The sequence below is a fragment of the Haliaeetus albicilla genome, chromosome 20, assembly GCF_947461875.1.
Source record: "Haliaeetus albicilla chromosome 20, bHalAlb1.1, whole genome shotgun sequence".
Taxonomy (NCBI): Eukaryota; Metazoa; Chordata; class Aves; order Accipitriformes; family Accipitridae; genus Haliaeetus; species Haliaeetus albicilla.
The window spans coordinates 28197962-28225543 of record NC_091502.1 but is presented as its reverse complement, the minus strand read 5'-3'; the positions used below and the strand labels follow the sequence as shown (position 1 = coordinate 28225543).

General features: G+C 44.8%; 1 protein-coding gene across 2 annotated transcripts; it reads right to left on the bottom strand.

The window, feature by feature from the left end:
* Positions 1-793: 793 nt before the first annotated feature.
* On the bottom strand, positions 794-26811 carry LCMT2 (leucine carboxyl methyltransferase 2). 2 transcript variants are annotated; one of them, XM_069808793.1, is made up of 14 exons: positions 26687-26811; positions 26274-26401; positions 24040-24121; positions 23508-23688; positions 20975-21131; positions 20346-20535; positions 19811-19918; positions 17955-18045; positions 15496-15753; positions 14316-14546; positions 10418-10515; positions 4645-4832; positions 4420-4555; positions 794-1182 (listed from the first exon to the last, which is right to left on the bottom strand). In XM_069808793.1, exons 1-14 carry the CDS (start codon positions 26723-26725, stop codon positions 1015-1017), a joined length of 2055 nt encoding a protein of 684 aa, XP_069664894.1. In that variant the 5' UTR covers positions 26726-26811; the 3' UTR covers positions 794-1014. The 2 variants fall into 2 exon arrangements, with proteins under 2 accessions (XP_069664894.1, XP_069664895.1); XM_069808794.1 differs by having other exon boundaries at positions 17955-17997.
* Positions 26812-27582: the final 771 nt, after the last annotated feature.

Genomic DNA, 27582 nt, shown 5'->3' with positions numbered 1-27582 from the left:
GATGAAGTAGGATTATTGAAATCTGCTGAATGAGTTGTGATAAAAACAAAAGGAGGGACTCCTCCTTCAATTTGGCAATATCCAATTATAAATGAAGCCATTCCCAGCACTGAAAAACAAATTGTGCATTTTTTGGAAAAGGGGATTTTGAGAGAGTGTCATAGTCCCTATAATACCCCAATTTTGCCATAGGGTATTTTAGAGATCTCCCTTTCTCATTTTCTAGTTTATACTCCAAGGAATGCTTTCCCCAAAATAAAAACCTCCCTGAACTAATTTGGCCATCCTATATAAAATACATATAGACAGAAGCGTATGTCTCTTCTCAAGAACATAATCCTAGTTTGAAGACTGTTCTCAAACACTGTATTCCAAACACAGTCTCCTCATCATGGCACCTTCCCAGGCGTAGAAGAACAGTTCAAATGTTAGCAATGAGGCTGAGTTGTGATTTCACGTAGCATCCCCCCACCCCTCTCTTATTGGTATGTCATTATGCTCCCAAGAAACAAGCAAGGGCTACAGCTAGCAGGGTCTGAGCTGCGGGCAACAAGTCAGAGGAGCATGAGTTTGTCGTATCTAGACTAGACGTGACCTTTTGAAACATTAAAGTATGACCTACGATACACTTCCTTTCACTTATTTAATTATGCGTGACTGAACATTTCCAATGGCTTTTTGACTCGGTGATTTCACTGTACCTCCAAGTCAGCATGGTGCAAAGTCATGTCCCTTTTGAACACAGCACTGTTCTTCGTTTCACCTCTAAGGACTACTGCTATCACCACAGAGCTACTTTTGAGATACTTTATTTACAGCAACACAAAGAGTAGCACAAAAAAAAGACAGATGAGATATGCAACCCCTTGTCATAATTGTCCCTCCTAATCCCACCTTTACAAATGCATTCTGGATACAAAACCTTTGTGGAAAATTTTTGCTGCTCTTGCATGTACAAGCAAATTGATGTCTCACCACAGTGCAGCAAAATGGCTCAGTCCTGTTTGGTCCCAGTCAGTGGCTGGTCAGGATGTTGCTGAGGCTCAATGAGACAGGCTTTGGGTTCAGGTGCGTGCCAAAGGAGAAGCAGTTCCCACCACCGCCAATAAGCAACAACTCCTTCTCATTTGGCAGAAAGACACTGCTATGATTATGTAGCATTAAAGGCCACTCCAGATGCTCCTAAAAAAGGAAAGGAGATTTTGAACATACAGGACTTCAAAACATGGGTACCTTATACAATGCTGTAGAGATATTTCAGATGGTACTTTCATTAGAAAGTTAAGAACAACCACATTAGGTCCCATCTAGGACCATTTAGTCCACTATACCACTCACAAATGTGGGCAAAATTAGATAGCTAGAGAACACAGGAACAAGGAAACCACGATATACTCCTCTAGTGTACGCCACCCACCCAACAACTTGCAGTTCAGTGATTTTTAATGAGAGAGAATGTCTTTTTACTCCCTGAACTTTAATGTTTTTCCTTCCAAGAACACAGCCAGTCACTTTCTGAATCTGTGTAACCTTTGGCATCCATCTCCTGTGGTAAGGAGTTCCAGAGCTTACCTATGTTTCATATGAAGCACTCTTTTGAAGCATATTGCCTGCTAGCTTCTTTTGATGTCTCCTAGTTCTTAAATAAAAAGAAGCAATGAACAGTCATGGCCTCTTCACCACAAAAGAGACAGCCTAAAGTATAGTTATACATCTGAGGTCCACGAAACATCTGATTTATAACCTGTGTATCTGACAATCTGAAAAGAAGCTCTGTCGTAATGACCTCTAATATTCAAAAAGCTCAGCAAAGTGAACCCTGGAGACACACTTGTGGCAGATAACAGACTGTAGCAGTAACAAAACTGCTGTGTTGGCAATTCATTTATTGTTGGGGCCGCTGGAATCTGAAGAGGACAGGTTGTAGAGGCTTCCCTTGTAAAATGCTCAAGACAGAAGGCAACTTTTATGAGGGTACTCTCGTCTGTATTCTTGGAGAAAGGTTAAGGGACAGTGATTAAGAGAGATATATCTGCCCATGGTAACCATTCCACAGCTTTTTCAAGCACAGAGAAAGCTGCGAGCCAATGGTTTTGGTGCTATTACCTTCTAATGCATGTATCAAAGCAGTAATACTAATAGTATCCAGTATGCACAGAAAATCACCGACAATTCCAGTCTTTCAAAACTTGGGACCAATCCACATACACTGTACAGTACTACCAATACTTTAGCACAGTACTGGTAGGTTCAAGAGCCTACAGAGTTTCACCTAAGTCAAAGCAAACAGCCCATAAACAAAGGCAGCTACCAATCCATCTACCATACCCATCCTCACTGCTATCCAACAAAAGTAGCCTATTTTATCTAAAGAACCCTAGGCCACTTAAAACTTCTGCTGTAGAGAGTAAGAAAAAACTAAACTACATTTAAGCATACTTCATGCTTTATGCCCTCAGGAAAATGCTGCAAGGCCAGCCAGATGCACGCATGCTACCCATTATAAACAACAGACCAGTCACAAATTCCAGTTTCACCAAGGACAGGATCCATAGGTACAGGTATCTAAAGAAATTTGTTTCTTTACATAAAAGATAAATAAAAACTTTTCAAGCAACAGAAGCTTTCTCACAGAATCATAGAATGGTTTGGGTTGGAAGGGACCTTTAAAGGTCATCTAGTCCAACCCCCCTGCAGTGAGCAGGGACGTCTTCTAAATGGGACATGGGACAGAGACAACTAGATCAGGTTGCTCAGAGCTCCGTCCAACCTGACCTTGAATGTGTCCAGGGATGGGGCATCAACCACCTCTCTGGGCAACCTGTGCCAGTGTTTCACCACCCTCAGCATAACAAATTTCTTCCTTACATCTGGTCTGAATCTCCCCTCTTGTAGTTTAAAACCATTACCCCTTGTCCTGTTGTAGGGTTCAATTATATGGAACTTAGTTATCGGGCCTGAAAGTAGCTCATGGTCACAAGAGTGCTCTAGATGCCTTTAGAAGGCTTTGAACAGACTAAACATGAAGATAGAAAAAGAAAGATCCCAGTTAGAAAAACACAGGTGCACATTCCACGATAAAGGGAACTTGGCACAAACAACCTCAATTCAGGGGCTTATCTCAACCAATTGGACCAAGACAAGTCTTGCATGCTCTAACTAACATAGCCAATTATGTCCTGTGTTTATGCGCGTGTACAGAGTGAGTATAACTAACTTTGTCTTATGTTTATATGCGTGGACAGTATCGATGTAACCAATCACCGCTTATGCTTGTGCACGTGGACACCAAATGCTTGCATGCAGCAGCCAATCAAAGCTTCTAAACAACTTAGAGAATTGTATAAGAATGATCAGCTAAGCTCAATAAAGGGACGACTTTAATCATCATATTGGTGTTCTATCGTCTGGGCCCCACACGGAATAATCCCTAAACCCTACATCCTGTCACTACAGGCACTACTAAAAAGTCTATTGAAAGGCTGCAATAAGTTCTGCCCGGAGCCTTCTCTTCTCCAGGCTGAACAACCCCAACTCTCTCTCAGCCTGTCCTCACAGGACAGGTGTTCCAAGCCTCTGATCATTTTTGTCACCCTCCTCTGGACCCGCTCCAACAGGTCCATGTTTTTCTTGTACTCCAGGCAGTATTATCACAGATGAGGGCTACTCACAGATTTAGACTAAGTTTTGCCCAGAGTATGCCAAAATCCTGCTATGTGACATCACCTGTATGATTGTTCTTCACTGAATCATAAAACAGAATCACAGAATAGTTGAGGTTGGAAGGGAAGTATCACCTAGTCCAGCCACCCCTGTTCAAAGCAGGCTCCACTACAGCAGGTTGCCCAGTACCTTGCCTAGTCAGGTTTTTAATATCTCCAATGATGGAGACACCACAGCCTCTCTGAGCAACCTGTTCAGTGTTCAATCACCCTTACAGTAAAAAGTTTTCTTATGTTTAAGTGGAGTTTCCAGTATTTCCATGCTGTTTTCTTATTGTACTTCAGGCAGCAGCTATAGCACGCAGCAATTTCCACCATGAAGTTTTTAATTAAATTATACCACAGACCTCCATAAAGACTAACTGAGGCTCTGGTTTGATCTGTTCTCTTCTTCCACAGACATCCTGAAATTACTATGCTTGTCCCCATCTCAGTTCTGCTCACCCTGTCTGGAATAGAGGAGCTCCATGCCCTACAGTCTTCTGCACACTCAGACTCTCCCTCTCTTAACACCATTATGATCTCTGGGCTGGCAAAAGCACTTCAAAATTAGATTCTACCTTGAACAGGGAATGTTTATTCCACTTACAAATTTGCCTACTTTTCATTCCCTACTCCACTTCAGGTAACAGCCCTAAAGTTACCATGTTCCTTCACACAACACTGCTTACCTTGAAAGAAAAATTTCAGTACTTACCACATCAATCGTATAGTCCAAGCAGAGACCAGTCATTAAGTCAATGACAGTGATGCCTGGCACAGAGGATGAGTGAAACCACACGCCACCAACAAGCAGAAGTTTTCCATCATGCACATGTGCAGTGTGCGAATACCTGTGAGTTCAAAATGAGACTGAACTCCATTAGTAACAGAGGTAGGTAGAGACAGGCCACGGATTCACTGCTGAATGCTGTCTACTTACCTTGGGATGAGAGGAGGGTGAGTCTCTACTGTCTGCCACTGAAAGCCATGCTCAAGCTCCCTCAGAAAGAAAACTGAACCTAAGGGCTGCTCAGCTGCTCCCAGACCTCCTGCAATTAGCACTCCTCCTTTCCAGCTACAGGCGCTGTGAGAGTGACGGCTTTCTGGTACTGGACCCTCAACAGGAATCTAGAAAAACATAAGTCCAAGGCTGAAGTTTGCCAAGCTAAGTGTCTTCTTCATGTCCAGGCTCTTAAAAGATCTCTTCTGTTGCATGTCCTGTGGGATGTAATATTCCTTCCTGCCACAGGATAGGAACAGTTGCTGGACGGGAACAGAGTAAACATGATAGGGAACAATCGAAAAAACCCAACCTACACATGTTCCTCTAGGGACAGCTAAGCAGAAGTGTTTCCATTTACACCATCTCCAATATTTCTCTGGCCCTCAGTATATTTAATATCATTCAGTCTTTAGAGGGTTTTATTTCTGCACATTTATTAGAGGTTACTGTATTTGCATTCCTGCATGCTGCTTTCTGTTCAAGACATGCACCTGAGAACCACAAGTGTACAAACACATAGACTAATTCAGTGATCAGTAAAGCAGGTGATCGGTGGTTCAAACCACAGAGCAAGATAAAATGCTGAACTGCAGTACTAATATGCAGAAAGGAAAAAATGTAAGATGAGGGGTTTAATGGAATATCATAGCAAACAAGCTGTGGAGAAAATTTTGGAGGCCATCTGGTCCATCCCTTTCTCCTAAAGCAAATTCATCTATTATCATCTGGAGAGATTGTTATTTAATAGTTTCGGAAAGTCTGCAGTGACAAGAATTTCTCACCTCTTTAGGCAGTCTAGGGCTGCTCTCCAGCCTCTTGTCCCCCAATTTGTATGTATAACCAGGATTACTCTGTCCTAGGTACAGAATCTGGGACTTGCTCTTGTTAAATTCCATATGCTTGGTGACTGGCCAGCTCTCTAGAATCACAGAATCATTTAGGTTGGAAAAGACCTTTAAGATCATCAAGTCCAACCGTCAACCATGCCCACTAAACCATGTCCTGAAGTGCCTTGTCTACGTGCTTTCCGAATACCTCCAGGGGATGGTGACACCACCACTTCCCTGGGCAGCCTGTTCCAATGCCTGACAACCCTTTCAGTAAAGAAATTTTTCCTAATATCCAATCTAAACCTCCCCTGGCACAACTTGAGGCCATTTCCTCTCGTCCTATCTCCAGCCACCTGACAGAAGAGACCAGCACCCACCCCACTACAACCTCCTTTCAGGCAGCTGTAGAGAGCAATAAGGTCTCCCCTCAGCCTCCTTTTCTCCAGGCTAAACAACCCCAGTTCCCTCACCAACTTGGTTGCCCTTCTCTGGACACATTCCAGCACCTCGATGTCTTTCCTGTAGTGAGGGGCCCAACACTGAACACAGTACTCGAGGTGCGGCCTCACCAGTGCCGAATACAGGAGAACAATCACTTCCCTGCTCCTGCCGGCCACACTATTTCTGATACAGGCCAGGATGCCGTTAGTCTTCTTGGCCACCTGGGCACACCGCTGGCTCATATTCAGCCGGCTGTCAACCAACACCCTGAGGTCTTTTTCTGCCGGGCAGCTTTCCAGCCACTCTTCCCCAAGCCCATAGCGTTGCCTGGGGTCACTGTGACCCAAGTGCAGGACCCGGCACTTGGCCTTGTCGAACCTCATACAGTTGGCCTCGGCCCATCGATCCAGATCTCTCTGTAAGGCCTCTCTACCCTTGAGGGAGTCCACAGCTCCTCCTAGTTTACTATCATCAGCAAACTTAACTTAATGTACATTCAATTCCTGCATCCAGATCATCTGTAAAAACATTAAAAAGCACTGGCCCTATAATTGAGCCCTGTGGAATCCCACTGGTGACTGGCTGCCAGCCTGGTGTAACCCCATCTACTGCAACTTTTAGAGCCTGGTCTGTCAGCCAATTGTTCATCCATCATATTATGGACTTGTCTAGCTGTATGCTGGACATTTTGTCCAGAAGGATATGTGAGAGACAGCATCAAAAGCTTTGCTAAAATAAAAAAAAAAAAAACCACCACATCTACTGGCTTCCCTTGGTGAACTAGATAGGTGACCTTGTCATAAAAGGAAATTAAATTAGTTAAGCAGGACTCTCCCCTCATGAGGCTGGGTATAACCAATGACTGCGTTGTCTCTCAGGTGTTTTTCAATAACTCCCAGAATAACCTTCTCCATAATTTTACCAGGCACCAAAGTGAGACTGACAGGCCTGTAATTACCAGGCTCTTCCTTCTTATCCTTCCTGAAAATTAGGACATTTGACCGCTTCCAGTCAACTGGGACCTCTCCAGACCCTGAAGATCACTGAAAAATAATGGAAAGAGTTCCTGTAATAACATTGCCCAGCTCTTTCAGTACTTTGGTATGAATCCCATCAGGCCCCATAGATTTATGTGCATCCAGCTGGAGCAGCAAGTCTCGAACAAGTTCAGAGTCAGCTGGGAGTTTATCATTCCCCCAGTCACAGTCTTCCAACAGTGGGTTCTGGGGGTCCCAGAGCCCACCATCAGTGTTAGAGGCGAAGAAGGCATTGAAGTCTCCACTTCTTCTATGTCCGTATTTGTCAGGTGAGCGACCTCGTCAAGTAACAGACCAATGTTATCTCCAATTGTCCTTCTGCTGTTAATATATTTTAAAAAGCCCTTTTTGTTGTCCTTCACAGTACTGGCCAGCTTGAACTCTAATGAACCTTTGGCCACAGGAATTTTCTGCCTACAGTGGCAAACAGCATCCCTGTAGTCCTCCCATGTCACCTGTCCTTGCTTCCAATGTCCATACACTTTCCTTTTCCACCTAAGTTCTAGAAGAAGATCCCTGCTCAGCCAAGCCGGCCTTCTGCCCCACTTGCTTGACTTCTGACACTTTGGAATTGCCTACTCCTGTGCTCTTAAAAAGTAACCAGCGTTCATGGACCTCAATGCCTTCAAAAGCAGAATCCCAGGGGACCTTACTAACTAGTTCCTTCAGCAGCCTGACGTCCCCATATCCAGCATCGAAGTTTTGCTGGCAGTTCTTCTCCTACGGCCAAGAATTTGAAACTCAGCTACTTCATGGTCACTGTGACCAAGACAGCCACCAGTCACCACTTTGCCCGTGAGTCCTTTGCTGTTTACAGGCAACAAATCTAGGAGGGCACCTTTCCTAGTTGGCTCCTTTAGTACCTGCACCAAGAAGTTATCTTCAGTGTGCTTCAGAAATTTCCTGGACCTGTTTGTGTCTGCTGTATGATGTACCCAGTTGACATCTGGGAAGTTAAAATCACCCATAAGGACAAGGGCAGCTGATCTAGAGGTATCTCTCAATTCCTTATAGAATAATTCATCGGTGTCGTTGTCCTGGCTGGGTGGTCGATAGTAGACTCCCACAACAACATCTGCTTTATTTGCTTTCCCCTTAATCCTTACCCAGAGGCTCTCAACCATGTCGACGCCAACTGCAAGTGCCATACAATCCCACCCCTCCCTTATATACAGCACCACCCCCCTGCCTTGCGTGCCCTGCCTATCCCTCCTGAAGAGCCTATAACCGTCCATCACAGCACACCAGTCACAGGACTCATCCCACCAGGTTTCTCTTATGCCAATGATGTCGTAGCTCTGGGACTGGGCCAAAGCTTCTAGCCCCTCTTGTTTATTCCTCATGCTGTGCGCATTAGTATAGAGACATTTCACATTCGCTCCAGTGTACTCAGCACATCATGGAGCAGACTGAAGGACCTCGCTAGCACACCATCCCTCAAACATTGGCATGCCATCCTGTGGCTAATCACTAACGAGCCTGGTTTTATCCCTTTCCCCCTTCAAATCTAGTTTAAAGCTCTTTCGACGAGCCCTGCTGACTCCTGTGCAAAGACCCTTTTCTCCCTTTGAGAAAGGTGCACCCATCTGTCGCCAGCAGGCCTGGTGTCGTGCAGACTGACCCGTGATCAAAAAACCCAAAATTCTGCCAGTGACACCAGTCACGGAGCCCGGTATTGATCAACTGGGTCTACCTGTTTCTTCCAACATCATTCCCTGCAACTGGAAGGATAAAGGAAAACACTACTTGTGCTCCCGAACCCTTAACCAGTCGTCCCAAGGCCCTGAAGTGTCTTTTGATCGCCACTGGACTTCTTACTGCAACTTCATTGCTGCCTACATGAAAAAGCAATAATGGCTAACAATCCAAGGGCCGTACCAGTGTAGGAAGTTTTCTTGTAACATCTTTGACCCAGGCCCCATGGTGACTGCAGGCTTCCCTAAGAAGTGGGTCTGGTCAGCATATTGGGCCTTCTGTTCCCCTCAGAAGAGAGTCTCCTATAACAATGATGCGTCTTTTTTTCTTAATGGAATGGTTTTGATGCAGGGTGTAGGCTGACTTAGCCTTGGCGACACCTCCAACCTAGACGGACCATCATCCTCATCATTGTTTCATTCCACGTCCAGAGCCTCATACCTATTGTACAAGGACACCTGGGAAGGTGAGGTAGTCACAGAGGAGATGTGCCTGCTGCACCAGGCAGGAACTTGTCACCATTCTCCTCTATCCCTTAAATCACCACATTCTGCCACATGGAGAGAGGACAGGGAATCTTCCACATCATGTGTCCTGTCTGCCTGACAGGTCTGTCCCAGGGAAGGTAGGGTGCGGTTCCAGTAGACAATTTCCTTCTCAGACTCCCTGATACTACTCAACCTGTTCTCCTCCTCCCAGAGCTCCTCCACAAAGCGGGGGAGTTCCTCTACCTGGATGCACCTCTCACAGGTGTGCCCACTACTGCCGTCCAGTACTGGTGTAGGAGTAGGGCACACCCTGCACCCTGACACCTCGGTAGCAGCATGTTCCCAAGGGAGCTCTGCCTGGGAAGCTGCATCAGTCGCAGACATAGCCTCCTGCTGGGTAGAGGCCACCGCTCCCTGCCCGAGCCAGCAAAGTTACAGCGCCCTGCCACGCAAACTGCTGCGCCAAGCCCTGGCTGACACACCATGCCCTGTCTGCCTGCCCTGGTCACTAGCATACCTTAGGGTTTTCTTTTAGAGGTGGCGCGGGGTGCTTGGCCGTGGTTGCTCCTGGCCCTGTCTCTGCGCTCCCCTGAGGTTTCCCCAGTTCAGGAAACGTCCCTGCACACCGCGCTACAGTGGCCACTGCAGATCGTGCTGGCACCGGAGCTGCTTGCCTCAGTGACTGAGAACGCTGACAGGGAAATCTTATCAATGTGTATAAAAGCCTAATGGGAGACAGGAAAGAAGACAGAGACAGAACGTTCTCAGCAGCATCCAGTAACAGGGCCAGAGGCAATGGGCACAAATTGAAATACAGAAAAACCCACTTAAATATAAAAAATCCCTCACATTTTCCTATGGAATAGGCTGCCCAAAGAGGCTGCGTAGTCTGTTATCTTTGGAGATAATCAAAACCCAACTGGACAATACCCTGAGCAACCTGTTCTAGTTAGACCTGCTTTAAGCAAGGGTGCTGGACCACATGATCTTCAGATGTCCCTTCCGACCTCAACTATTCTGTGAAGACTGTATTCCACTAAATAGCAAGGTGTTTAGAAGTTAGCTCTAACTCTAATCACCGTGAAGTGTGACAGTACTGCCAATGCCATCCACTTCAATATGGTAATAACTCTGGGATTTAGTTGGGCTTCCAATACAGCAGCATGCACCTGTGAAGTGAAGGCAATTTCTACTCCCCAGGGCCTCCCTAAGTCCTTACCACAGTGCAGGAAAGTTCCCGAGCATGCAGGAAATACCAATCCCCTAGCACAGGCTCCATTGCAGAGCGGCCACCATACAGAAACAGGTACTTCTCGCCTACGGAAAAAGACAACCAGGAGAAAAGAGAAGTTAGAATTTGGTATGTCACAAAAGCAAAAATTTCCATTTGCATAGAAGGGAAGCTGACCAAAGATAGAAATTAAGGCAGTGAGGCAGAAGTTTTCTACACTATTTATATTAAGACATCCTGCAACCCAAGGAACATTTCCCTCCTTTAGCAATAAATGCAAGAAATTGTTTCATAGATACAGGAATTACTCTTGTATCTAGATCTTTTATAAGACACACGAAAGACTAAATATTTTTACTAAAAAGCTGCATTCTTCACATTAGTAGTCATTCAAAAGACAGCCATCATCCACTTACATTACGTAGTTTCTGAATGTTAAGGTCTGAATGGAAATCACACACTGTAGTCCCAAAACCAAAAGGAGAAAACATGGTTTTTAATATACTTGATAGACTTAAGGAATGAAAATTCAGGCAATGGAAAGATTACACCTGCAGAACTAACAAAACTAGAAAACCCTAAGTAAATGAATCATAGCAACACAATGACATTTATCCCAAGAAAACAGATAAATCCTCATAAGATAGCAAGAACGTGTGTTTTTTCACACAAAACAGAGATAATGATAATTTAAGTGTGTAGGAGTTAATATGGAGAAGCCTCAAAAAGAAGGTACAAAAGTACTTTGGATAGATGTCAAGGATGTGCGTTAACTGCACTGTGCCCTGTCAGCTCACTTCTTCATAATGGACTGTGCAGATAAGGCAAGTGTTGATCACTTACTTCAGCTACAAAGCAAAATCAGGGGAAAAATAAGATGATATGATACAGTCTGACAAAGACAAAACCCAATGTATTATTTAGAAAATTTTATTTTCCCATTTAGCATTTGCTTCCTTGATGTAAAATATTGACTGGAAGACTGAACTCTAAACTACGTTATGGTGTTAATTAAACACCGCTTCACAAATTCAAAGTATTCTTCAGACTACACTAACAACTACTTAACAATTCTCCTGGTGTTCCCCTTCAATAGCTCCCTGCCACCTAGCGGAGAATTAAACAGCTTAAAGAAATGACAGCTTTCACCTTTGGGATTCCACCAAGTCCCACCACTGACTTGCTAACAACCGCTGAAGTTTTTGCCCCTTACAGTCAATATCTTTTACTAGACAAACCTTCAGCATGCCGTTGCAAGGCTTGATTCTAGACCTATTCAGAACTACTGAATATTTGTCAATTGCTACTAGAAGAGTAACATTTCTTCTGAGGCACCTCTCCTGGATTAAGAGCTAGGGATCCTGCTCCATAATGCTCCAGAATTAAAATATTATACTTCAGAGAGGAAGTTCTGAAACTTCTTTCTGGTGTGATCAAGCATGAATAACTTTAGCCATAAATGATCTCAAAGAATCGGTCTTCCAGAAGAGATTATTTCCCTAGGTTTCAATTCTACTTAACACTGGGTATTATGTGGTTTAAGAAATAGGAAATTATCATATTTCAAGTTTCAAGAAGAGATCTCAAAGCCTCTTTTAATTTCTTTTCTACTGGCAGGCTTGAGAAGTGGGCCAATACGAACCTCATGAGGTTCAACAAGGCCAAGTGCAATGTCCTGCACCTGGGTCAGGGCAATACCCAGCATCAATACAGACTGAGGATGAAGGGATTGAGAGCAGCCCTGCCGAGAAGGACTTGGGGGTACTGGTGGATGAAAACTTAGATATGAGCTGGCAATGTGCACCTGCAGCCCAGAAAGCCAATCGCATCCTGGGCTGCACCAAAAGAAGCATGGGCAGTAGGTCAAGGGAGGTGATTCTTCCCCTCTGCTCTGCTCTCATGAGACCCCACCTGGAGCAATGCAACCAGCTTTGGGGTCCCCAGCACAAGACAGACATGGACGTGTTAGAGCGGGTCCAGAGGAGGGACACGAAAATGGTCAGAGGGCTGGAACACCTCTCCTATGAGGAAAGTCTGAAAGAGTTGGAATTGTTCAGCCTGGAGAAGAGAAGGCTTTGGGGAGACCTTACCGCAGCCTTTCAATACTTGGAGGGGGCTTATAAGAAAGACTGAGAGAGACTACAGGGCCTGTAGTGACAGGACAAGGGGTACTGGCTTGAAACTAAAAGAGGGTTGATTTAGATTAGATATAAGGAATAAATTCTTTACTATAAGGGTGGTGAGACACCGGAGCAGGTTGCCCTGAGGAACTGTGGATGTCCCATCCCTGGAAGTGTTCAAGGTCAGGTTGGATGGGGCTTTGAGCAACCTGATCTAATTGAAGATGTCCCTGCCCAGAGCAGGGGGGGTTGGAACTAGATGATCTTTAAAGGTCCCTTCCAACCCAACCCATTCTATGATTCTATGATTTACATAATGGCAGAACAGTATTCACCATTCTGGGTTTTGTTCCTTTACTAGTAATTCATAGCGCTAAGAATTCTTAACATTTGTTTTGCTTTTCTTTTAAGCATCTGTTCATCATTACAAAGCCTTACTGACTAGCAGTGCTACGTTATGTGCTAAAAAGCTCACCTGCGCACGCACAGAGGAGCACAGAGGCAAAACAAGGTGGGGGAACCCAAATAACATCCTGCCTCAGCTATTTCCAGACCCATCTCAAGAGAGCAATCAAGCCATAAAATGCTCATTTCCTCATGCACATGGGGAGCACAGAGAGGCAGCAGCAGTTGTGCAGGCAAGAGAACCCCAATTACACGCTTATAGAAGCAGACCATCTGTTCTGGCTCCTCCCAGGGCTGTCCCAGGAGAACTATCATCCCCATTGTCCAGCTGTGAAACCCATCAAAATGAGTGAACAGGACGAACTCTCTGGAGCACTTTTGAGGGGGTACTGCCTAGGGGTATGGGACACATTATAAGATGCTGAGGAGAAGCATTGGGGGTTTGCATAAGACTTAATATGGGATGCTCAGGAGGGGAACAAGAGGCAGGAAAAGGCATGGGTTTAGGTGATTTGGGGAGGTACAAACACAGGAAGACAGAAGGATAAAAAGATAAAAAGGGCTAAACATACGTAAACAGGTTGCTGGTCAGTATGCCTGTCTGGCCACATCCTGCACCTTAAACAGGAACAGCTGAAATGAGTCTTTTTCATCTGTGGGTAGGTGTGTTTGTGAAACTGGAGTTACAAGTATATATTGTAGCACTTTGAAAAATGCATTATGAGCTTTTTTCAGCACTATACAATCATACATACTTTTTGATTCCTGCCCTGCATCTAGAAAACTAAAAAGATTGCAGGTCATCTATAATAAAAGTCATTATCACAAGGTACAAGTCAACCATGTATTAATGGCATAGATGATTGAAATCCTGCTCAGTTGTTGGATCAACCAATTCAGTTGCTCAGTTCAGGAAACTCAGCTGAGACTGTCCAGTCTTTCCCTTTTGTCAGATTTAGTAAAGCCTCTCACAAACACTTTCAGACTTGACAAACAAAAAAGGCACAACAAGAACTGGGTAGATATAAGGAAAATACATTCAAATGAAGTTTATAAGCCCGGGAAAACAAATCGCCACTGAACAAAATTTTTTATGAAATGTAATTGGATTCTCTAAAGTGCTGATGAATCTATCAAGATCATATTCTTTCCAAAATGTTCAGCAAAAAGCTATTGTTTCAGCCAAAGGAATACTACACACCAACACTAACTGTATAGCCTGTACTACATAAAAAGTTAAGGCAGTATCATGACAGCTTGCCTTTTAGACCTCACTGTCTGGACAGGACTGCCCCATATATTCTGAAATTTGTATACTTCCGCATACCTACAGGCATTTCCGCTCTTTCTAGGCTTTTTACCTTTGAATATTACTTCAGTTGTACTGTGTCTCCAACGCAAAGCAGCTGGTTCAGCAGCAGGCTGCAGACTTACAAGCTCCACTGTAATGTCATCTGGGTCTGATGCATTACAGGTTTCAGGGAACTTTAGCCACAACATTCCCAAGCCTGCACTTGATGGGGATGTTCGTCCTCCTACCACCAGGGCCAGGCTGTTCGAAAGACATGACACAGTATGGTACAACCGCTCAGCTGTGGAGATACAAAAAAAATCACAGTTCACACAAGTCTTTCTCCCACAAAATTTATAGAATCATAGAATCATTTAGGTTCAAAAAGACCCTTAAGATCACCGTGTCCAACCGTTAACCTAACACTGCCAAGTCCACGACTAAACCATGCCCCTAAGTGCCACATCTACATGTCTTAAACACCTCCAGTGACAGTGACTCAACCGCTTCCCTGGGCAGCCCATTCCAATGCTTGACAGCCCTTTCAGTGAAGAAATTTCTCCTAATATCCAATCTAAACCTCCCCTGGCACAACTTGAGGCCGTTTACTCTTGTCCTATCACTTCTTACTTGGGAAAAGGGATCGACATCCACCTCGCTACAAACTACTTTCAGGCAGTTGTAGAGAGCGATGAGGTCTCCCCTCAGTCTCCTCTTCTCCAAGCTAAACAACCCCAGTTCCCTCAGCCATTCCTCATATGACTTGTTCTCTAGACCCTTCACCAGCTTCGTTGCTCTTCTTTGGATGCAGTCCAGCACCTCAACATCCTTCTTGGAGCGAGGGGCCCAAAACTGAACACAGTATTTGAGGTGCGGCCTCACCAGTGCCAAGTACAGGCAGATGATCGCTGCCATAGTACTGCTGGCCACACCATTTCTGACACAAGCCAGGATGCTATTGGCTGCCTTGGCCACCTGGGCACATCGCTGGCTCATACTCAGCTGGCCGTCGACCAACACTGCCAGGTCCTTTTCTGCCAGGCAGCATTCCAGCAGCTCTTCCCCAAGCCTGTAGCATTGCATGGGGTTGTTGTGACCCAAGTGCAGGACCCGGCACTTAGCATTCAGAACCTTCAGATCTCTTTGACTGCCAGCATAATTGCACTGTGACATCGCTTTTCCACTAGACATCATTTTGTTGTTAGCACAAAAATGTCTTCCTTACACTTGCCATCAGTATGGGAACTCACCCCATCTTTTATCAGGATTTTCCTTTTTCACACAGCCAGCTTTCCAGTAGCCTGCATGCTTAATTAGCACATGAAAATTTCTCATACGGCAGTGCTGTCCATCCTCCTCCCCAAAGCCTCCAGTGGTGAGAATCACATTGGGTTTTATAAGAACAGAGTGGTGACCATAACGTCTCAGGCCAGAAATTTCAGAGTGCATTGCACACACTGCTGCAGTGATACTCCCAGCCATCCTGACAGTCTCATCACGATGAGGAACTGTAAGCCAAAGAGAAACAAAGAACTTACGCACAAGGAAGAACCAAGGACTACATTTTAAATGCGAGATCAAGCAAGTCTGTTCAGCTTTTCAAGAAGACAAAATCGTGAAGCAAGTTGACAGAGCACACAGACAATCTGACATGCCCTCAAAATCGAGCTGTAATTGTTTAAACTACCACTGTGCCAACTTTCAACTTCTGCTTACTGCTCCCTCAGCTCCTGACAGTTCTGAGACTGCTTTAATGGGGTGGAGGTAAGACTGGCTAAAAGACTGCAGTGTCCTAAATTGCTGTAGCAAGATAGGAATTACTGCAATACCTTCAAAAGGAGTACCTTTCTGATAAAGACAGTATTTGGCTACTTAATTAGCAAAGAACAGCAGAAAAAGGACAAACACCTGGAAGCTGGATTTCAAAGTTTCTTGCTAGAATTTGATCCTACCTTCACAAAAGCATTGAAATAAAGTTCTAAAGCATGAAGTATAATCTCTGTTAATTCCAATGGTCGTACTACAAGAGAATATTTTCAGTTATGTAAATATCTTCTCTCTAAATACTATATCCCTTAGTATGAAACAAGCTTTCAACACAGGACTCTAGCTCACCTTTGCGTTTTACTAATTGTTTTCTTTTAATCAGTTTTGCATTTGCATCTTCTTCGTTTCAATCAAGTGCCTTATTCTTGTGTTATAAGAGATGATGAGGTGGAGGAGAAGCAGCACTCAGTCTCTTTTTTTGTATGCCATACCCAGAAAAATTGCCTGAATGTTGTTTAGTACAAGACACTACTTTCTGTTGTTTGATGAAGTAAAAAATTTCACCTCCTTGGGCTTAAATCTCTTTCTACAGATGGATCTTTTTAAGACTGAGGGTTTTTTTCATTTTGGAAAATATACTTAAATCATGCTCTGTTTGGAAGATTTAGTACTTGCACTGTCTTGAACAGGGACCCAAACCTATTTGAGAGGATAGTTGGGGGCACATACTGGTATTTGAGATGCACCTTTTGCCATTCCCAGTAAAAAATATCTAAGCACGGATAATTTACCAGATTTTGAAGGCTCTTGCTATCAGTTTTGAATACAACAGAGACAGCAGCAGAAAGACCCTATTCCTGTCTCTAATGAATGAAGTGTCTTCACTGTGTTAATGTCAGTTAAGCAAATGTCATATTATTTTTTTTAACGTAAGGATAGGTCCTACGCATTTAGGAGACTTTCAGGTTTTAACATAAGGACCAGTGACAATCACACAGTGTATTTAACCACACCCACATTCATTTAGCTTCGGTTTCACTACATGTTTTCACACCTAACCAAGACACAACACAATGGATTCAGCAGCCTTGTTGGCTTAAAGAATGCCATCCTGCCTTATCCTTTTGTGGCTGCTTTTCCTGCTCCCTAAAACACAGATTTCAACTGAAAGTTGCAGACAGAACTACTTGTGGTGCTATACTGTGAACAAGACTAGTGATGTGAAACAGGTTAAAAATAACCTTCTGTTTTCCACCCTGAAAAAGGAAGCAAGCAGCTAAAAGCAGGAATTTCTTGGACTGCTACTGCTGCCAAGTCCTTTTTATCATGGAAACACTGTCTTGGTCTTGGCTTTTCCCCAGAGGTACCACTTTTCTCCCAGCTGATAAAAGCAACATACAGATTTAAAAGCATTTCAGAAACAGAAATACTACACATACAATTCCACCCACAGGGGATAACAGAACAGAAACTGTGACACGCTCCTGAGTGCTCTGCTGAACAATACTTTGATAGTGCAGTAAGTAAAACATAACAACCTTTTGGGAGCTGGAAGGATGGAATGGCTCAGAGAGTCATGTATGGAGGCAAGTGGGAATAAGTTGAAAAGGGAGAGTCTGTGGGATCCCAAAAATAGGAGGAGGAACAGAGCAGACTGGCATTGCAGCCATGCACTGGAGGGCCCCACGTATAAACAGAAGGAAGAGCTGTTCAGACTGGAAGGTTCAATAAACTGTGAAAGAATTAAACTGATCAGAACCACCAGAGTCAGGACGTTGCCCTGGCCTCCCTATGGACAGCAGAACCATTGTTAGAAGGATGGAGAAAGCTACTTGCATGGCAGCATCCCATCTGTTCCTTCCAGAGTTTTATTGTCTCCTAAAACCTCTCAGAGAAGCCTGCATGACATAAAAGAATACTACGAAAACTAGTCAGTATGTACCTGTCATATTGGATAACAACGGAGTCCAGGAAGGTTCCATCCCCTTTGATGCAGTCAAGACAAAGTAATGAGAACATTTCAGATGCCATTCCTGTAGCAAGCCCAAAGAAAAACAAACAAACAAACAAACAACAACAAAAAACAATCCCCCTCAAAATCTCAGAGCAAGCAGTAGTAAGGATCTCAGAATGGCCAGGGTGATCAAATCAAAGACCAACCTAGCCTAGCACTGTTTCTAACAGTGGCCAAAATCAGAAAACTAAAGTTGAATCTGAGAAAGAGCAAGTATATAAATACTTTCCTCACTCCAACCTTCAAAAATTTACAGCTCAGGGGTTTTCTAAGCAAGAAGCTGTGTCTTTGTATTGAACAATCCTTGATGGATTTCTCATCCATGAACCCATCCAGTTGGTCTTTGAACTCACATAAACTCCTATCACCTCTAACATGCTGTGGCAAGGAGTTCCACAGCTTAAGTATACATTGCATGAGGATATATTCAGCCAACTACGTGACTGGAAGGTATAACCATGCATTTAAAGGGTGCAAGGAACCACAATATTGGCATCATCGGCCCAAATTCTACCAGAAGTAAAAACCATCTTTTGAAAAGTGATAGCCAAAAATTAATGTAAATACCAAAAATGGAAGAATCCACTATTTGTCCCTAGGCTAATTATTCTAAAAATTAGTCGCCCTCAGCACTAGGTGTGTATTTTACATTTCTTATCTAATTTGATCAAGCTTGTTTCCAGCAAGACCTCGACCTTACTTTATCTCAAGGGCTAATTGTAGACCTCTCTGTAATCACATATCTTACTCCTATGCACATTTTTTCAGCTTGGACTTGTGTACATGTTAACCTCCTCTATAAGGAAAATTATAAAAAGTCCTTTCTCACTGTATGAGCAATTGCCTTGATCTACAATAATTCTTGTACACATTTCTACAACACTTTGCAAATCTGCCAGCATCTTTAAGTCATCCCTTTTGCATTCATGAAGCAGAGCAGATCCTGCATGTTGGCAAAATAAATGCAAGCACATTAAACTGTTTTCATACTGTAGGCTGTTAAGATTTCTAGAGAGAATTATAAACAGAAAACCACAAAATCGAAAGGGAAACTTGTAGTAAGTATAGGGAAACTTGTAGTAAGTATCCTACAGGATATTTATCTCAAAGTTACTCAGTATCTTTGACTTACCTTCTCTTCTAGACTTCAAATAGTCACAAACTTTGCCAGCAGTTAACATTAAAATGGCAAAGAATAGTCATAGTTAAATTTCAATCACTAATATAGGAATACCTGTACAAAGTCAGACAAAAAATATCTGAACCTAGTAATCTGTATCCAGCAATGACAAACAGTAATAGCCTACGGAAATACAAGACAGCAGTACAAGTGCAATCTACCTCCCCCAGGAATGGTCCCAACCATTTGCAGTCAGGAACCTCACATCAGGCGTACTTTTACGTATTCAGTAATCCTAAATGGATTTCTCTTTCATTAAAATAATTGCCCCTTGAACCCATGCAAACTTTTAGCATCTACAACATCTTTTATACCACCAGCTAGTTTGCTATGCTAAGACTGTCTCCTTGAGAGACCACTCACCGAGGAAGGAACACGAAGCTTTTCTAGCACCAAAGAGAGTCTTCTTCCAATGCTACTTGCCCCAGCTTCACATTGAGCTTCCTGCAGGCTCTGTATTAACTAAATCTGATTCAAGATCCTTTCTGCCTACATGAACACCTATACCTCAGAAGCTCTTGTACAGAACTGTGATCATAAGAAATTGCAGACACCTTACCACATCAAAGCTAGGTCACTGGTGTTCAGAATAAAGGAGGGTTACCTCGTATTCATCAAAAGGCTCCAGAGCCTGCACTCTTTGCTGCTCATCTTCTGGAGTACAACAGGTGAAAAACTCATTCATATCCATGACACTGCACTCAGTCCAGCCCTAAAACAGAAATCACTCAAAATTGTTACCTCTGGAAGGATAGAGGATCACTTCGCAGAAGAAAACAAAGACCCTGAAATAAACACCTGCATGAGCCTTTAAGACTGTCTAGCTGGAACAACAGCAGCCCAGAATCTGGTGAAGATAGATCTCTTACCTGTAAAGCTCTTAAGAACTTAATTTATTATATCTAAAGTCTCACAGGAACCCATCTTGCCTTAATCCCATACCAGAAAGTAAGCTGCAAGTTGGTTGGAAGGACCTTCAAATGACTAGTCATGCTACTAGAGAAGGCAGTGTCTCAGCCTTGGCCCTGTTTGCTTCAACCCGTAACTGACACAGCTGATGACTTCTGAAATTATTTAATGTTACAATCTTTCCCAGGTAAATCACGCTTCATGTGTGCCCTAGAGCTGCAGGTACTTACCTTTTCAAAAAAGCGCCTCTGCTGTGCCCCACAATCAGGGTACTGTGCCAAAGAATGAAGTACCGAGTTCAGCTGGCTAAAATGCTGCTGCATGACACGTCCAAAGGGGTCCTCTGGGTGCATCTGCTCATACAGCAGAAAGCATGCCTGAGAGAAATGCTCTGCTGCCCATTGAATCAAGGCATCTGACCTGTCAGGCAGATTGTGCGTAAGAAATTAAATAACTGAGGGCCCACCTATCATCTGGCAGATGCAATACATCTTCCTGCAACACCACAAAGCATGCTATTAAGGCATCCTGACAGAGGTAATAGGCAAAAGAGAATCTTGTGCTGGGGACTTACGAACATCTCCTCCCCCATCTGTGCAGAGAATTCAGGGGATGAGAAGAAGAAGAAACTCAAAATCACTCGTTCGAGGCTTTTCTTCTTTTTTCCCTCCCTTTTAGGATGTAATGTGCACATCAATTGCCCCATCACAACTATGATGTAAGGAGTTGTTTGGGACTTCCACAGAATTCCTGAAGCTTTACTTATAAGACAGCAGGTCTCCCAGCCCCAGGTGATGTACATACAGAGAAGCTTGTTCTTTTCATTTTACCACCTAGCTAACAGGATAACGCAACTGACCTGCTATTTTCCATGTAGGTGAGCACCACCTCTGCTATGAAGAGGGTGGGGATTCCATTGTCCAGTCCTGCTTCCTCGAAGGCTCTCTCCAGCTCAGACAGCTCTGATAAATCCACTCCCAGTAATTTATAATCCTCTCCAGAAATGGCAATGACTCCTGGGAGACAAAAATGATACAATCTCACTACAGCACTGATGCAATACTGAGACCAAAAGGGACAAGTAGGAAAATCAACTCCACAGGCAATTGGTCACAAGGCCGTGCCCATCAAGTCAATTTCTTTGGGACATGTACAAGAAAATCCCCATCACTAAATGAACCATAAAGGGATAGTGTCAAGAAGCGATCCGTTAACTGCAGACCTAAAACTCCATTATTCCTAATGCAAATTTTACCTACAGATTTCTCATAGAATTATCACATTTACTATAACAACAAAACTTTATCATATTTACTTTAACAACATTTTTATAGAACTACTATAATTCAGAATCAAATCTTAAAGGCTGTCTTTTATAGACCTCTCAGTTTAGGCTAAGAAAGTACCATTGCTTTGATAGAATTTGAATGGTTTGCCTCACAACCATAAAACCATTCTTGAGATTTTGGGGGTCTGTTTGTTTGTTTTTTAAATAGATGTCATTTCTGTAAAATGGCATTGAATCCTGAACCAACACATGCTAGCTGTCTGCAAACACCAGGACTAATCTCACAGATCACCGTTCTCAGGAAATAAGGTCCAATTTATGATTTGCAAGCATTACCATGACATACCTCCGTACTCCGTAAGAGCATCATAAGCTATAGCTTGTTGACCTGTTTCAGCCAAAACTAAACATAGACAAAGCTAATTGTAAAGTACATTTAGAAACCAGCTACTCTGTACCAGTACAATCCAACAATTAGACCTGTCCTGAGAACTGTTAATCTATACTGTTCTCAAAGGCATCCATTACCAGAGGCAACATGGCCTTCTTCAGAAGCCCGTCCCAGGGTTCCCCGTTAATTTCTTCTAACAACTAACTTGTCTATCCATCACTTCCTGCCCTCTGGACACAAGAGAATAGGGTATTCCCAACTCTTCTGACACCACACCCACCTTTTAATTTAAGTACTTGAAGATTATTGGTATGGACAGAATTCTTTGCCACGGGACACTGCCAATATTAAAAACATGAATGGATTCAAAAGGAAACTGAACAAGCTCACGGAAGAGCTACTCACTAAGACTTGTTCAACTGCTCACGGGAGCCAGGGACTTGTGCTCTGCACCTACCTCTGTAGCTGTCTTCCATCTGTATTTAAATTGATTATTACAGTCTAAATGTAGCAGCTTACATATGTATGTCCCTATTGTATTTCATTCCACATTTTCCAGACCATTCATGCACTTTGTCAAAAACCTACTCTCATCCACCATATTGCAACTTTCCCTATTTCTTGCTGGTTTATTACATTTTCACCTTCTACAGCATATCATCTAAAATATTAACGGAAACCTTGAAGGAAATCAGGAGAAACCTCTAGTGAATCCCATACTTTACATTCCTCCATTTTGCCACTGAACTGCCCCTTAGCACTTAGCTAGCATAATAATCCTTTCAGCTCTGCTTAAATTCTACAGTAGTTTCATAAGGCTCATTTTTTCCTGCCTTGGAGGGAAAAAAAAAGTCAGGTAACATAACGACTAATGTTTTATTACAGTCAAGACACCTAAGAATCATAGCTTCTCTCCTACCCATAAAGCCCACAAATCACAGTATAATTTAGGTTGAAAGGGGCCTTTGAAGGTCATCTAGTCCAACTCCTTGCTCACAACAGAGTTACCTGTATCAGGTTGCTCAAGGCTTTGTCCAGTCAAGCTCTAACTATCTCCAAGGGTGGAGATTCTACCACCTTTCTGGGCAACCTATTCCCGTTTCTAACTACTCACATGGCAGAAAAAAAAAAAAAAAAATTCATTATACATAACTGGAATTTCCTTTGTTGCAATTTGCAACCATTGCCCCTTGACTGTTTGCTTCGTGCCTCCAAGAAAAGTCTGGCTCCATCTTTTCTACACTCTCCCATTAGGTAGTTGAAGACTGCAGTAAGACTTACCTCCCTCCCTCCCAACCTCCTCTTCTTAAGGGAGAACAAACCCAGTTCTCTCAGCCTCCCCTCCTATCTCATGTGCTCTACCACTTTATAATTTGTGTGACCTCTCACTGGACATGCTGCAGTTCGCCACTGTCTTTGTACTAGTGAGCCCAAAGCTGGACACAGTACCTCAGAAATTGTAACAGAAAGAAACTGAACTTGGTTTGATATAATACGCTCCTGACAAATCCATTCTGGCACCTATACATCATCTTATTATCTCCCAATGCTTATGAATGATTTATTTGTCCCAAAATTTTTCAGAAAATGAACATGCTTTTCATCTACAACTTCGTAGTTCCTCTACCATCGTATCTCACTTTTTAAAGGCTGAAGCTATGTTTGCTTCTTCTAAACATTTAGTATCTAGAAAACCTTCCATAAATATCGTACCTAATTCTTCCCCTCCAGTATCTCCCACCAGTGCTGACAACTCTTCCATTCTTTTGATCAGAGTAGCTTTCTGGCATGCCACACTTGGGAAATCCACCTCATATACCACAGTGTGATGCAGAAGACCTATGTCCTTCAAACGGAAGTATAAGGAGTCAAAGCCAGCACCTAAAGACAGGATCTGCAGAGAAAGTATCAGAAAAAGTTATACTCAACTCTAGCAGCATCCTGAGCATCTAGGTGTGAAAAATATTCAATCACATCATCTGTAGAGTGACAAAATCAGACAATCTCCTGCAAGAGGTAGAAGAATTTTGTGTAGTTATTGCCCCCTCCCAGATACTTCTGTCAAAGGGACAAATGGACAGCCTCAGCAGTGCCAGTCAGATTCTCTGTGCTCTTCAAAAAAGATCCTCTTCTAGGAAAGGATCACAACAGATGCACTAATAAGCTACTGCAGTGCCAAGATGCCAAAAAGACTTTTCACATATGCAGTGGAAATTGCTAGTACACCCAGACAAAGAAAATGCACCTGTGTCCTAGAGTGGCTTTGGGTCTTCAGCAGGAAGTCTCGAATGCAGTGATCTACAGCACGGGCACGGATGTAATAACCCCTGTGGAATGAAATTCAGTTGTAATCACTGTCCAGGAACCCTATTTCTCCAGCACTGGCATCCTCCATTTCAAAAAAACTGATTTTTTCTCTCTCAGCTTCTACCCAATAACCCCACATTTATAGACCTGCACTGGGAAACGTCTGATGATTTGTTGTATCTAGAGCTTGTTAATAAATACAGATCTCCTGTATTCAGTAAGTGTATTAACCAACAAGATTATGGATAACCCAGAGAAAACGTGTAGATATCCTAGCTGGACCTGTTCTGTTTTACATAAATAAATACTCACTGGATGAAAAAGTAAGAATCCAGACAGTTAGGATGCTCCCCTGCAATGTGGGTGGCCAATACCAGAGTTCCTGCCCCAAACCAGATGCCATAACAATATGAAATTAACTCCTTTACTTACAAGAGGCTACTGGGTATAACAAAATGAATGACACTGTGTACAAATGCAGTGAGAGGTGAACAAAAAAGTCAGGAAAGGAACTTCATTCTCTGTTTTCTGAATGCATGGAAGTATAACTCCTGGAAAGTGATTACTATTTGCCTAGTCTGGTAGGGACTGGTGTCTCTTTTTCCTTGGCATTCTCTTTTATTGTGTTTCATCATGTCCCCACCAGGCTTACCAGTTCCTATCACCCCCTTTAGCAAGCAAGTTGTCATCCCCATGCCTCGCAGGGACTAAAGACTTCACTAGATACTCTAAGATGTCCCAAAATTCGTCATGACAGTGTTGACAACTGCAGTACATAACTCTTTCTATGAATTTAGTTTGGCATGCCAACGCCATGTGACAAGTCAACACAGGCTCAGCTTCCTGACGAGCAACACTTGTCTTCATAGGCCTGCAAGCTTCTGCTTGAATACCACTTTCCCCCCACCACCACCTTGTCCTGGCTTTGGCTGGGATAGAGGTAATTTTCTTCTTAGTAGCCGGTACCGTGTGTTTTGAATTTAGCATGAGAATAATGTTGATAACACACTGATGTTTTAGTTGTTGCTAAGTAGCGCTTATCCTAAGTTAAGGATTTTTCAGTTTCCCCTGCTCTGCCAGCAAGCAGGTGTACAAGAAGCTGGGAGGGAGCATAGCCAGGACAGCTGACCTGAAAGAGCTGAAGGGATATTCCATGCCATAGAATGTCATGCTCAGTGTATTAACTGGGGGGAGTTGGCCAGGAGGGGCAGACTGCTGCTGGGGCATCAGTCAGTGGGTGGTGAGCAATTGCACTGTGCACCACTTGTCTTTTCTTGTTGGTTTTTATTTTATTCCTTTTTGTTATTATTATTACATTTTTATTATTATTGTAAGTATTACATTTTATTTTACTTTTGTTATTAAACTGTTCTATCTCAACCCACGAGTTTTACTTTTTTTTTTTTCCTATTCTCCTCCCCATCGCACTGGGAGGGGGGAGGAGCGAGCAAGTGGCTGCATGGTGGTTAGTTGCTGGCTGGGGTTAAACCACAACATCCCTGAATGAAATTCCTTTAGCAACTCACAGACACTTTGACTGCATTAAACTATTAGCCTTGTATTACTTGTAAACTCCACTACCATGTAAGTGTAGAACCCTCTACACATGCACATTAAAACATTCATGCTTGTGTCCTGCAAAGCTCCAGAGAAGACCTGCTGGTCAGTCACCACCAATTCAAAAGACAATACTGTTTCCCTGAGCCACCAAATACCTTACTGAAATTGTAATGTTCTTGAGAATTAATGAGAAAACCATTGACGTGCTAACATTTTTAGTACATTAGTTTTCCAATCTTACTGAAAGTAGTTTTCAGCAGCATTGAATACGGGAGTTAGGAACCAGTCCAGCCACACATTTCACTCAGGACAAAACTTTCGATTTTTGCCCACAAGCCATGTAAAAAAAAATTACACTAACAGTCTAAAAAGGTTACCTTCCCAAGAGACAGCGCTCTGCAAGTTGCCACTCCGTCACCCTGCGTACCTTCCTTAAAATGCACTTTAAAAAGCTGTGCCTTAAACAGCAGTGACAACTCAAGGGGCCCGGGGAATCACTAGGGCCCTTCTGCACCCCGAGAGGCAGGAGGCAGCGAGCCCCACGCCGACCCGCCGGCGCCGGGGCTCGGCAGCCACAGAAGCCGAGGGCCCCGCGCAGCACCCGCTCCTCACCGGTGCACAAGCGGGGCTCGCCGCCGCCGCCGCCGCCCCACCAGGAGCTGCAGGAACCGGTCCTGGATGTAGCCCCGCGCCGCTGCCGAGCACTTGCTGACGGCGCTGCTGCCGCCGGTGCCCTGGACCTGCCGGGACAAGGACACGTTTAAGGTCCGCGGCGCCGGCGCTTCCATCCGACGCCGCGGGCCGGAAAGCGGCCGGGCCTAGCGGGGCGGGACGGCGGGGCGAGGCAGCGCCAAGAGGGCAGTTACCCCCGGCGCCGCCGAACCCTGTTCACGTCCCAGCCTCCCCTCCCCCCCCGCGCCCGCGTTTGCCTCCCCTCGTTCCCCGACGCCAGTCCGGGCCCCGCCACCCGCGCCGGGGCCACGGCTGCGCCGAGGGGCGGCGGCGCCCGGCCGAGGGTCACTCACGGCGGCGGCGCGCGGGGCCCCCGGACGCCCGCGGCCCATCCTGCGCGCAACGGCCCGCCGCGCCGGGAAGGGCGACCGCACCGCCGGGCGCAGGGAGTGACGCGCCGCGCGCGGCGCCCGGCGGAGGGAGCGTCGGGGGCCGGGGGCTGCCGGTGGAGCGCGCCCCCTGGCGGGCCCGCCCCGTGCCTGTCCCGTCCCCGGGCGACTGGCCCAGGCTGGCCGCCCCCGCGTGGGATCCCGGCCCCCGGGGTGCCGTCCTGGCCGCCCCACTCTCAGCGCTGCAGCCGCGGCACCCGGCGGACCCGCAAGCGCAGTCCCGTACCTGGGCCCGGTAGCGAGGGAGGGCCAGGAGCGCGTCGCCATGGCAACGGGCGGCCTCTGGGCGGTAAGCGGCGGGGCGGGGGGAGAAGCGCTGCCTCAGGAGCGGGGTGTGGAGCTCCCCGGGGCGGGGTGCCCATCATCTCCCGGGACGGGGCGCGGAGCTCCCCGGGGCGGGGTGCCCATCTCCCGAGACGGGGTGCGGAACTCCCCGGAACGGGGTGCAGGGCTCTCCGGGCATGATGCCGAGTTCCCTGGCGGGATGCAGAGCTCTGTGGAGGGGTGCAGAGCTCTGCGCAGTAGGACCCACAGCCGTTCTGCCCCTGCTCTGTTCCCTGGGCTGCAGTTTAGAGCAGAGCTGGCACTGGTGACTGCCTGTGGTTTGGGACATGGTTTCTTGGGGGTTTACAAGCTGGCAGTGTTGAGGACAAACAGGCAGGGCCATGGGAGTATCTATGGTAGAGGAGGTGAATGTTTTGTGCTATTTCTCCTTAGGATTTGTACTAGTTGGTCTAGAGGAGCCGTGGTAGCCTGAGCTATGTAAGATGTCAAGAGTACTATGCTTACTGTCCCACTCA

What these genes read in the sequence shown, in the direction of transcription:
- LCMT2 (XM_069808793.1), bottom strand. Translation starts at nt 26,725, where the DNA reads ATGGGCCGCGGGCGTCCGGGGGCCCCGCGCGCCGCCGCC. An exon ending in AAAGCCACTCTAGGACACAG is followed by an intron (nt 23,689 to 24,039) that starts GTGCATTTTCTT and finishes CTTTCTCTGCAG; the next exon opens with ATCCTGTCTTTAGGTGCTGG. An exon ending in AGCCTTTTGATGAATACGAG is followed by an intron (nt 18,046 to 19,810) that starts GTAACCCTCCTT and finishes GGCTTGCTACAG; the next exon opens with GAATGGCATCTGAAATGTTC.